The sequence below is a fragment of the Dipodomys merriami genome, unplaced genomic scaffold (genome assembly GCF_024711535.1).
Source record: "Dipodomys merriami isolate MVZ:Mamm:240054 unplaced genomic scaffold, mDipMer1.0.p SCAF_530, whole genome shotgun sequence".
NCBI lineage: Eukaryota > Metazoa > Chordata > Mammalia > Rodentia > Heteromyidae > Dipodomys > Dipodomys merriami.
Window position 1 is genome coordinate 598,679 of NW_027206103.1, and position 13,287 is coordinate 611,965.

At 40.2% G+C, this 13,287-nt stretch overlaps 1 protein-coding gene across 11 annotated transcripts in view; it reads left to right on the forward strand.

Annotated features, from left to right (window-relative positions):
* Positions 1 to 13,287, forward strand: part of LOC138811488 (ecto-NOX disulfide-thiol exchanger 1) — a 542,054-nt gene that overhangs the window by 480,196 nt on the left and 48,571 nt on the right. For 10 of the 11 annotated variants that reach the window (XM_069999197.1, XM_069999187.1, XM_069999195.1 and 7 more), the window contains 2 exons: positions 755 to 862; positions 5,293 to 5,349. In XM_069999197.1, coding sequence (XP_069855298.1) covers positions 755 to 862; positions 5,293 to 5,349 — 165 coding nt within the window. The remainder of the gene's footprint in view (positions 1 to 754; positions 863 to 5,292; positions 5,350 to 13,287) is intronic. The other variant, XM_069999196.1, reaches the window with a different exon arrangement.

Below are 13,287 nucleotides of genomic sequence, written 5' to 3' on the forward strand. Positions count from 1 at the left end.
AAGATGTGAACAGAAACAGTTGTTTCCAAAGCCCATCTTGAAGCTCATGAGCATCTTCTCCAGCCTCTAACATAGAACTGTGTGGCCGAGAATCAGCAGTGGAATCTAGGCAGACAAAATCAGCCTCCCCATGAGTTATAGGTATGGGGCCAGGAGAGCTCAAAAAATCCCTTAAATGTCCTGCTTCAAAATAGCAATGTAAGCCATAGCTTCATGTTTTGACAGCTTATATCAGCAGTTTTCTTGGCTGATATATTGATTGTAGTTTGGACTTGAGTTCCTGCTGATCTAATAAAACCTCATCGTCATAACAGAGAAAATAAGATGATCCTTTGTGGTACCTGCCACTTGGTGAAGTAGTTCTCTGGGGTGGCCAGAAAGCTAGCTTTGCCTTAATATGCAAGTGAATTGAATTGGACAAAATGAGTTAATTTTATTATTTGATCTCATCAGCTATCAGGATGTTGTTCACTAATATATTCTGCATATGTTTTCAGAGAAATATAATGGTGCCTTCACAGATACTAAAACAGATTTTGTACATCAGGATCACAAACAGCCTAAATGTGTAGTCAGAACGGCAGTGTTCCCTACACTTAAGTGGGGGAAATACATCACCAAAGTTCAGCCAGTATCTAGATGGAGCTCTAAGTGGTGTAAAACTCTATGCTGGTCATCTTGAGGATATGGTGCATATTTTATGTTCTCCTGGCCTGCAGACCTACTGATGTTCAATATCCTTTTATTTTCATAGCAATTACTGACCATCCAGGAGGAGCTAAATAACAAAAAGTCAGAACTGGAACAAGCAAAGGAAGAGCAGTCCCACACACAAGCACTACTGAAAGTTCTCCACGAACAGGTAAGCAAACAAATCAGTTTAGACATCCCCACCACATATTCCCCAGTGCATGGCTCACACAGACATGACTGAAGGGAATCTGCAGAATAAATAGCCCCTACCCTGTCAACTCTAGCAACTTTGCTCTGTGGAATTTATAATGTCTTTCTCAACATCTCTCTCTCTTCACCCCTGTTCCTACCAAGGCCTACCTACGTGTGAATATTTATTCAAGAAAATATGAATGAAGTTTGATACATTTTTAAATATTGGCAATGTAGACAAATAAGCAGTTAGTTTCCTCATAAGCAGTTAGTTTCCTCTTAGGTCTGAGAATGAAGAAAACAAGTTTAGTCTAATCTGTGATGGTCGTGCAGACATACAGGGAGAAAAGAGACAGATTCATGGCTACATTAAAAATATACCGTCTCTCTGAATCAGGGCACTTATCCAGGCATAGCAAGTGCTACAAACCTTTCATATGAAGTTTGTAAATCTGATCATTTCATCCTGGCTTTCTTTGATCCAGAAGTGTGGCCTGACATTGACAAGTGGATGGGAGGGTATTGTCTTACAGCAGGAGAAGATGGATCACTCTGCAGGCAGGCAGCCCAGTGAAATCTAAGCCCCATTGTCTGTCCTGGAGGAGCCATGAGAGCCCTTGAAATGCTTTCTGAGTTCTGGCCTCTCCCTGTTGCCAAGAAAGTAATGAGTGCTAATGAAATGAGCGGGCACAAAAAAAATCACAGATAATAAACCCGGTGCTGGTGAACCAAGTGCAGGTTGTGCTAAGTTTTTCATTCACACATAGCTATGAGAACATTATTTATACCATTTATTCTAAATCAGAGATTTAGAAAATTGAAAATATGAAGTAAGCAGAGCATGGCCATAATCAGCTGGGACTCAGCTAGTTTATAAACAATTTTTATTTTTTGCAATGATTATTAGATTATAAATATATTTTATTAGTTATTGTCCCCAGAAAGTATAAATGACTTGTTAGGGAAAAGTGAAGACACTGAGTATTTGTAAACTTTTAGGGCCTTGGACAAAATGGTGTACAAAAGTAATGATGTTATATGGTTAATATGGTAATATATGTTATATGGTTAAAAGTAATGATGTTATATGGTTAATATATATGGTTAATAATAGACTGAATCTGTATGATTTGAGCAATGTGAGATTGAACTGAATGTCTGGTTGACTCAATTCACACTTATCAGCAGTCTGGGAACACCATCAACACCCCCCCCCACACACACACACATTGTCATTGTTACAATGCAAGGACCATAGCTTTATGCTGGTGTTTTTTCTACTTGCTCTCTCCTTGGCTTTTAAAGAAAAATATATAAAGCTTTTAATTGGAGAGGGGAGGGGTGGACTTTTCCCTTCTTTAAACAACTGAAATACTTTTATTTTGATTTGAAATCCAAACTTAGTCATAAGAATAGACTCTTGAGTTGTGCCAAAGAAATTGATATGGAGGTGTTATGGCATGTGTTTTTAAAGAGTAAAACACTCACGTGGGGCGGAAGGTCACACTTGACTTTCCATTATTGGAGAATTGGGGAGCTGGAGAGGGATGGGAAGAAGAAGAGAGAGGAGGAAGGATGACTGAATATGAAGAGTCAGGACAACTACTGTCATTAAAGACTTAGAAAATAGGGATGAGAAGCCAGGAGCCGGAGGGCTCATGCCTGTAATCCTAGCTACTCAGGAGGCTGAGATCTGAGGATCGCAGTTCAAAACCAGCCTGGGCAGGAAAATCTGTGAGACTCTTATCTCCAATTAACCACCAGAAAACCAGATGTGACACTGTGGTTCAAGTGGGAGAGTGTTTGCCCAGGCCCAGAGTTCAAGCCCCATGACTGACAAAAAAAGAAAAAGGAAAAAGAAAATAGGCATGAGAAAGAAGTCGTTTTTGCATCAGCAGACTTGATGGTTTTTTTTTTTAATAGAGGAACCAAGAATATCCAAGTCTCTTGTAGGAGGGAGTGATATGCAATCGCCAGTGGCCACCTGTGTACTATTTCCACTACCAAGCCATTGCCTGAGAGCCCCACCATACTGTCTCTACTTGTCCTTGAAGAAGGACATCTGCACAGTACACAATTCAGGCCCTCTCCTGGCAGTCCACCCTCCCGTGGAAGTAAATGGAAAAATACCTCTTGCCTCCACAAACATGGCTTTCCCAGGCTTTCTTTGTGCATGTGTACTACAGCTATACATGGAAACACTGCATCTGTGCCCACACAGATACTGCCTTAATAAATATACTTGCAGGTACATACACACAGAGAGAAATGTGTATCCTTCACTCAACATTTATGATTTTGCTATTTGAAGCAATTGTCAGTGATGAGGAATACTGACAAGAAAGGCTAGGTCTTGAGGGCAGACTCTTCCCTTATGGGTCTCACCCCTTCATGGAAGGGGTAGTTGGGTGAGTGCTCTAGGCTCTCCCTGTGTGTTGAGATGCAACTTCCCTAGGCCCCTCCCTCCACCACTGTGGCCTTCCATTTCCAGGATAGTGATGGGGGCTTCCTGCACCTAGAGTCAAACAAAACAGATGAGGGAGAGGAGAGGTTGGGAAAGGAGCAGAGAGAGACACTGAGAGGGCAGAAGCATCAAGGCCTGCATGGAGAAGCACCTGCAGGCTGGGGAGTGAACAGTACTGTGGTCAGGAGATGGGAAGAGAATGAGTGGCACAGAGGGGCACCTGGATCAGCAAGGCTGAGATTCATTGAATAGGGAGAAGGAGAGCAACTGATATCTTTATGCAGGTATGGATCAAATAGTCCTTTACTTCTTGAATGATATAGTCATGAACAAATAGTCCTTCTGCTACAGAACAGACCTTTCTTCTGTGATAAGTCATGGCAGTACAGTTTATTAGACTAAAGGTGAGATTCACCGAACAAAAAGATTAAAAAATGCCCTACTAAGAAAACCTTAAGCTAGGGAAACACGGTGTTTTTAAAAGTCCTTTCATGTGTTATGTTAATAGACAGTCTGGCTATTACTGTGGTGTACATTTAAGGTATATAATATATAAAACATACTATCTATAGACACATGCATCTATCTATCTATCTATCTATCTATCTATCTATCTATCTATCTATCTATCTATCTATCTATCTATCTTTCTATCATCTATCTTGCCCAAATACTCCTATTAGAACTATCTGTGAGGCACCCTTAAAGAGGATTAGTTAATTTTTTCCATTAATTTGATCGATGTTATCATGAACCAGAGAACCTTGGATCTATAGCCATCTGCCTGTGGATCCTCAGTTCACTGTCCCTTAGCTTTTTCACTTAAGGCTGGTGATCTACTACTTGAACCACACCTCCACTTCCTGTTTTTTGGTGATTAATTGGAGATAAGAGTCTATGGACTTTCTTTCCCTAGCTATCTTAGTCTCTAGAATAGAAACATTAGAGGCATGAGATACTGGCACCCAGTGCTTGTTTGAGTTTAAAGCTACCCTGGAAAGCCTAAATACTTTCACTTTAATATGCACAGATGGCCAGGAAGAACCAGTGTACAGAATCCACACACATTGGTGGGATATATGATTGTTCTTTTCTTTCCAGTTTTAAGTACCTGTTTCCCACCGTAAGTCCTTCCTATGAAGCAGGAAAAAGCCCAGCAGAGATGTTGTCAAGGAGCTGCCAGGCCACCTCACCTATTCCTTTACTACCTGTCTCTAGAGGTCTGCTCCTAGCCAAGACAGGATCAAATGCTAATTACAGCTTTCCTAAACCTCCTGGTAGCTCATTACTCTGGGGCCTTTTGAGAGAGAAGAGTGTTTTCTAGGAAAAGAAGCAAAGCGTCCTCTCTCATTAGGTCCAGATACGGTGTCAGTCATTCAGACATGTTCTTTCTCAGGGAGGACATGTACTGTAGCCTTGCGGCGTGTTCCAATGTCAGGCAAACCCATCATTCATGAGTGATCGTTAGCAGAACATCATTTAGCTGATGGCAACTTGCAAACACTGCAGGGTTTAAATTAATAGCAATCCAAGTAGGAAACGAAATCGTTTCTTATTCTTAAGAACCACTTTTATATGTTTTATGCCTTCTAATCTTATTATTCAAAAATAATGACCAAGATTCTTCTTCTTTACTTTTCTTTCTTTCTTTCTTTCTTTCTTTCTTTCTTTCTTTCTTTCTTTCTTTCTTTCTTTCTTTCTTTCTTTCTTTCTTTCTTTCTTCCTCCCTCTCTCTCTCTCTCTCTTTTTGGCCAGCCCTTCAAGCTTCTTAAAATCTCAAATTGGTTTCAACAAGACTCATTAGAATGATGTGCTCCATCTGTTTTCCTTCACTGGAAGTTTTATAAAATGCAACCTCAGATAAATCAGAGCTAATAAGTGGATATATACTTAACAGATATACTTGCTTCTTCTTTCACTGTTGTTTTCTTTAAATGTTTCAGTTAAAAGGTACAAAGGAGTTGGTGGAGACCAATGGCCACAGCCACGAGGACACAAATGTATGTACCAGGAACCTGGTGTTTCCTCTTCTCATTGGGTTTAGGGTGAACTGTGGGATATTTATGTTATAAATAAAATGCTGCTTTTCAGTCTTTTAAGATTATTATACAGGCTGTGCTAAAAAAAAAAATGTGGTAGATAGCTCCGCTATTGTTAGCTTAGTTTAGCAAATGTCAAGTTAAATGTCCTTGAGCTAATCCCTACCTTCAAAAGTTTCTGATCTCAATGCATTTTCTTGAGCCCTTTATATTTCCAAAGCTAAGTAAATGCAATGAGACCCCGGTAAATAAGTTGTATATTGCATGTATATTTAACTTTGCCTGCCAAGGAAGGTGATAATTAAGTGATTGACATGCTGAAGAGATCTCTGAGTTGCTCACTTGCACAAAAACTTGTCCAAGGAAGTACTTCTCTTCTGTTTCTGACCCTACACAGTAGCAGGATGCATCTTCCTTCTTGATGATGGTGAGCAGATCCCAATGAGCTCTCTGCTTCCTCTCTCACTGTCTCTTAAATATTCATTTGCCAAGCAAGAGATAAGTATTCTCTTTGTCTTGTAAGCTCAACAGTCTTAGACAGAGTATTATTCCTTGTGTAGAGCATTGTCTATCCCTATGTCCAATGGTGTTGGTTTTGCCTTTACTTAAATCTCTCTGAGGTCTCTGTGTACCTGATTACTTTTATCACAGGAAATGCTTACTAAGTGGTTCTTTTTATGTAGCACAGAGTCAGATGTGATGATGAATGCCTGATTAAACACATCTAGGAGAAATTACATATTTCACATTCATCTTTATTTTAATTATATATTTCAGACAGCCTAATAATCCAAGTGCCCAGAATATCCTGTTTTCTAGTTATTTGGGCCCACCCAAATAATATTTCACATAGGATACTTACCTTCCTGTGATCCTGGTATTCTGCTAAGTTGTAAAGGGTAAAGGGTAGGGATTTTGGAAAAGCGGGAGGCATGTCATCTACTCTTTTTTTTTTTTGGGTCCGGTCATGGGGCCTGAACTCTGGGCCTGGGCGCTGTCCCTCAGCTCTTCAGCTCAAGGCTAGCACTCTACCACTTGAGCCACAGCACCACTTCCGGCTTTTTTCTTTTTGCTTATGTGGTGCTGAGGAATCGAACCCAGGGCCTTGAGCATGCAAGGCAAGTGCTCTACCACTGAGCCACCTTCCCAGCCCCCATGTCATCTACTCTTAAGGAACTGATACTTAAGGAAAATTTGGTGATAGAGTGTGGCATGTTCAAAAGGGTGGAACAGTTGGGATGGGATACAGTTTGAAGTGCTGCTTATAAACAGTGTCTGCTTTATAAGTTACTTCACTTCTCTGTGCTTCATTTTCCTATTTCCCTTAAAAACCTATCATGATATTGTAATTGTTATTATAGCTTTATTGTGAGTAATCAAGAAAAAAAAAGCTTCCTGGATCTGTGGGATTTGGCTGGACTTTGATGGATGTGTAGGACAGGGAACTGGAAGAAGGGACTCTCACAGTGCTATCCCCATTGGCAATATTGTGACATGAACAGTTCATTACCTTCATTCTTACTCCCAGACCCTTCTTCAGGTTCCTGTACTCCAGGGACCCAGTGCTGACACCTTTGGAATCAAAACTTTCATATCCACTCCACTCTGGGCCAGTCCCTCTGCAAAAGGAAGTTGCTGTCTAATTAAATAAGCCAGACAGAGCAGCATGGGGTCTCAATTTCCCACCCTTGTTAAAAGGAATTATACTGCCTGCCTTCCTTCCTTCCTTCCTTCCTTCCTTTCTTCCTTAAGGGTTCATGTGAGAAGCAGATGAGATAATGGATAATGGATTGGAATTGTAAGGTTCTGAGTAAGAAGTTGTTCTGGTGCTGATTGGATTAAAGTAGATGATAATGATATAGATGATGATGATGATGATGATGATGATGATGATGATGTGTGTGTGTGTGTGTGTGTGTGTGTGTGTGTGTAAAGAGAGCCTGATATGACATCTAGCCATTAGGCCCTTAGTTGAAAAACATTGAAGTCATCTATTATTAAACAGGAAAAAAAAAAAACTAAAGAAAGATCAGCATTGAAGCCTTTAATCCCTTGTGGAGGAAAGATTTTTATATTTTTAAACCTTTGTAGGATCTACAAGGTAGGCTTTTTTAATCAGCTCAAAGAAATGACCAGAGATGGTCATTTTCTGCCGGGGAAGAAGAGGTAGCCATGACACCTTGGCTGAGGGCGACTGAGAATGTTTGGAAAGGACATGGCCTGCTAGCCCCTCCCTCCCCCTCTCCCTTCACTGCTGGTGGCCACCTCCCCACTGGGCAGAAGCTAGCCTAATTTTAAGTCTCTGACTTGTTTGCCAGGGCTTTGCCAGTAGGTGAGTTAGTCATCTGTCTGTCTTTGATGTCTGCAATTTTGGCTTCTTTTGTCTGTGCTTCGGTGAGAGTAATGTGAAAGCAAAGATTTTTTTTTTTAATTGTTATTTGGGCCAGGCATTAGAAGCTGTAATAAAATAGTTTGTGAAGATGGGTTTAAAAAAAAAACCATCTATAATGCAATCTCCATCTCTTCTGAAGTGGCCACCAGAGCTACCAAGGTTGAAAGAAACATGGCTTGCAAACCAGAATGAGAGAGTTAAGTCGAATTTAATTGGGCACATGGTCCTTGTGAACTTCACCTTCCATGTTAATAAGAGTGTTAAGGGCTGGATAGAGATACTTAGCCTAGAGGAGATACTCAACAGGTACAAATTTCACTCTTAAACACTGGTATGTTACATACCAGGCAGGACTTTGGCAGGATGTTTGTTTGTTTTAGTTTACATTTTTGTGCTGGTACTGGGGCTTGACCTCAGGGCCTCGGTGCTGTCCTTTAGCTCCTTTGCTCAAGGTCGATGTTCTAGCATGTGGACCATAGCTCCATTTTTTTTTTTTTTTTTTTTTTGCTTTTTGGTAGTTAAGAGATTCACAGACTTTCCTGCTCAAGCTAGATTCAAACTTCAATACTAGATGTCTGCCTCCTAAGTAGCTAAGATTACTGCCATGAGTTACCAGTGCTTAGCAGCAGGATGAATTTTAATGTGGCTCAGGAGGAATAAGCCTGGGGCCCAAGGCTATTGATAAGTCAGGATGTTTTTCACTATAATTACACACATCTGGGTAGAAATTTTATACATTATTACTTATTGATAATTACGGTATAGCAACCAGTATTGACATAAGTGGATATTCTTAGTGGATCTACAGATACTTTAAAAAAAGTCCATTAATAACTTACATTTGAAGTTTGCACATTACAGAAAAGAATACAAAATAAAGAAAATAATTTAGTATCTCATTTCTGAGAGATAACTACTATTAATATCCCATTTTAGTTTTCTCTACTGTGTACATCATCAGAGGAAAGAACCTGTAAGGAAATGAGTAAGAATTAGTACATTGTCTCATTTGTTCATTTTTGGTATCTCACTATAAGTTAAATACTTTTCAGACTACCAACAATTCCTCAAAGATATGACACAGTGACTGTATAATGTAGGTTGAATAACTGAGTATATACCTATATTTTGCTATGACAAATAATACTGTAATTAACACTATTAAACTTTACTTGCATTTCTCATATCTGTTTCTGGGGGTTCTGTGTATTATATGCAGAGTCCTAAAGTCTGTAGAGAGCTTCGGACTTCTGGCAGGCTCCAGTCAGCCAGACTGGTCTGTTAACAGATATGTTGGTCTTGTGATTTTATCTTATGCCATAGTCTCTAGTCAACCTGTTGATGGTATGTGACTATTACCTTTTTATAGGTTTTGTATTTTACTGAGCACCAACATATTCTGGCTAACCCCTCGTCTGGCATTCCTGCACTCCCCAAACAGACATCTTGTCCCGCATAGCAGGAGATTCTTCATTAGATCATGCCCAGGAGAAAAGTTTTCTGAAGGCTAAAACCACGAATAGCCCCAAATCGAGGCCAACCTGGTCTCTGAGAGGAATTAGACAATTTGGTCTCACACTTGCTGATTTTCTGTACTTTCATCCCTGTATTCGAACTGGGTTAAAAACAGATGGGCAGTTCTACTTTTGACATGGACTTAAGTTCAAAATGAGCCTTTATCCCATTCCCTTTAGAGATTTAAGTTCTTCCAAATTTCTTTTTTTCCTAGAAAGCAAAACTATAAATTTCCTTTGGATCCCCATCTCTAAACTATTTCCAACACCTAGAACTGCCAACTAGCTAATATAAAACAAATTAGAAAATAAGATGATCCAGCTTCATATCACATCTTTTTTTAAAAAATAGTTCTCTCCAGTAGCATCACTACCTGTGATTCCAGTGGGTGTATTAGTGTTCAGGGGGAGGGAAGCAGGAGGGATTGAAGGAATGCAGGAGCAGATGAGGATTGACACAAAGTGGGAGCTGAAGCTACCAGTGTGGAGAACAATGTTTGGTCTAAGAGGCTTCCCTGCGCATCTCCCCTTCTGGCTTTGTTTCACTCATAGAGAAGCTGCCACCCCCTTGCTCACCCCTAGTTGTCCAATTTCCTACCCCAGGGTTAAAGATGTGTGCAATCTGTAAAATGGTTTACTGGCCAATACACGGTCAAACAGAACACCCTTCTAACCAACAATAAAACAAACACACAAAAGAAAAAAGATTTCTCAGTTTTTCATGTGGTCTCCCTAAGAAGGTAAATCCTTGGAGCTGTCTTTAAATCTGTCAGGGTAAAAACATTAGGAGAGCATGCAAGAGATACTGTGGGAAGAACATTCTTCAAGTTTCTTGAGAAAGCTATTGTTAGCCATATATTTTAATGATGTCTATGCAAGAGCCCAAGCAGAAGCTCAGTCCTCTCCCCAGTTAGGGTGTGGCTTACATCCTTCAGACAAGTAAAGCACCAGTTAAGAACCCCATCGTGGGTAATAAACAAGGCTACAATGGGCAGGCAATTTCACCATGCTGTGTTCAAAAAGGGAAAGAATACCTCAGGTCCCATTGTGTCTTCCTATATCAATTTGAGCCCTGGTTTTAGAGTATCCCAAATCTTAAAATGAGAGGTGAATAGACAAGACAGAGACAGTAGTTTTCCCCCTTTCCAGTCCCAACCTATGGGCTATCCCAAGGTCCCAGCAAAGGACTTGGACAGCAGGCTTCCTGTATGACATCAAAGGTGCCCCATCTTTTTACTTTTCTCCTCACAGCCTGCCCCCAACCATCTCTTGCTGTCCCTTCTATGTGTTTCCATGTAGCTTGCCTTCCCCCTTTTACCCTTTTATAGTCTTTGAAGGAGGCAGCAGATTAGAGTATTCAGAACAGATCTGAGCACTAAGTTCCTTTAGCCCTGCCTGGCTCTACTTCCTGTCCTGGTGCTCCTAAGAAATTTACTGAACTCCTACTCTTCTAAAACAAAAATATGAATCACATTATCTCCAAGAGTTATTGCTGCATAATGCTGACATGATCATAGATATCAGGAATTTGATACCAGCTTTGCACACCAGGCACCAGCTAGGTTCTGGAAATTCATTTAGTGAGTAATTAAGATGTGGTCCCTGGCCCCTGTGGAGCCAACTTCCTGTTCTCATACATTTAACAAGCTTGCTTGTCCCACTACCTTCTCATCAATACTGCTATGGGAATGAGGGTCTCCAGGTAAGTATGCAAGCACAGCCTCTACTAGAAGGACTGACTCCATGGTGCCTGAAGGGAGCCAGTAGGAGTGGGATGTGAAGAGTAGCACACAGAGAACTCGTAAGACCCCCAGCATGTAATCAGTAACCATTGTGTTACTGTGGTACTTGTCTCCCTTCAAGGAGAGATGGACCCAAGTCTGTTGATCCCTAGAGTCATATTTGCCCCATAGAAGCCTGAAATTGAGAATGTAGGTATTCACAGACTAACATTCCCTTCACCACGCATGCATTTCCTCACATAGGAAATGCTCATATACATAACTGGCCTGTCCTTCTATTCAGTTCTTATGCTATCCCTGATTTCCTCCTAATGATGCTTGCTTCTCTTCTCCCCTAACCTGCCCATGAAGCTGGCCTCACCGAACTGTTTTACCATGTTTCCTGTTCTCAGTTAACCATGTGTGCTACCATTTGGTGAGAAGTAATTCCACCTGAAAAAACCTCACTCACATCCCACCCCACTGGAGAATGTTATTGTCTAGGGGAAACCTTGTGGGTGTACAGTTGCTCCTGGCTTGTGCAGAAATCCAAGGATGAATAAGACAGGGGACTAGTATTGAGGATGGGTGCAGCCAGCTCACGGGGGAAGGACGGAATCCTTGCTTCCAGTCAGTGCTCCAGGGACATTTCCTTCCCAGGCACCTCACCGTCAAATGACAGTGTGTGACTACCAGAGGACGGCAAGAGTCTAGAACTAAGACTGGAATTTTGCCATAAGGACAGAAGTCAGTGGTACCTGCTGGTCCAAGAGTGTTCTGGAACTTGTCATGGAATTAGTACATGTTTAATGCCACTCTCAGGCTGAGTTTAAGTGAACATACTTTCTTCTCCCAAACCAGATTAGAGAAAAACAGGGAAGGTAATGTGAATTTAGTTCTGTGTGATATGATCATGCAAACATATGGACATATGTCTAGATAAAGCCATGATGAACAAAGCTATCCATTTTGAAGACAGAATGTACTTCCCCTAAAAGTTTATGGTCATTCTACCTGATATAAAAGCAGGTACAACCAATTAGAATGGGAGGCTGTAGTTTCAGAGGTAGGGCATATAAATACATTTATCTGAAAAAAATGCTACTTTCTTTTGGGAGAAAACTTGGAAGTTCAGAAAAACAAAGAAAAAAATCATATAGAATTTTGCTCCAAAAAAATAATTTTGTTCCCCCCAAAATGAGTGTTTCCACTTCATAATATTTTCTCTATTGTATGTATTTCTCAATATGTATATATATACATTTTTACCAGATTGATAGCATATTTTGTAGACAATTTTAGCCACCCGCACCTATTTTTGGCATAAATTATGAGGGTATGGCTCACATGGCAAAACATCTGCCCCGCAAGTGTGAGACCCTGACTTCAAACCTGATAACACTAAAATTGAAATTTAAAACAAAGAGAAAAATAGGTAAGGAAAAAAAAGACAAAATGAAGCAATGAAAAAGCTAAACTAAATCATGAACATTTTCCAGTGTTATTAAACATGTTGTCTTAGTATGATTTTTAATCATTTCCTGATATTTCATGCAATAGATATAATCTATTTTACCACCTCTTTTATGGGCCTCAAAATATTTGTTTTTGCTGTCATGGGTAGTGTTCAATGAATGTACTATAAGAACATATTGTTTAATTCATCTATCATTAAGTACTTTGTAATTAGAGAAGTTTTGTGATTGGTCAGGATTTAGAGATGTAGAGAGCTCACTGATTCTTTGAGATGATTAAACCTCAGCCCCACATGAAACAGGTAGACCATAATAATGTCTGAGTCTTACCTCATAGAGAGCATGCTGAGTTCATCCATGGGACAAGGAAATCACTCTGAAGCACATTTTCACTTTAAAGAGAAAGGCAAATCCTATACACTTCATAAATCATTTAGAAAAACAATACTTAGATATGCTATTTGGGTCTTATGCTGTGCACTACATGTCAGTCTTCTTTACAGCCTAAGGCTTGTAGCACTTGTGCTCTGTGTGATTCCCAGGCTAAGGGTAATGGAATCAGGCTAACATCTCTGCTACCCCCCAGAGAGAGGGATCCATTAAAAGAACAAAATGAGTTCTATCCCGTCCCAATAGAAAATTAAGTTTTTGTTCCTAACTGTGGTGAAGATATTACATGAAATGCCTACATTATTAGCAAGAGCTGCAGATACAAAGACAGAGCCATGACTTTGATGCAAGTGGTACCATTCTAAAGCCACAGGAAACCAAGGTTGCTCCATCACAGCACTCCTGCC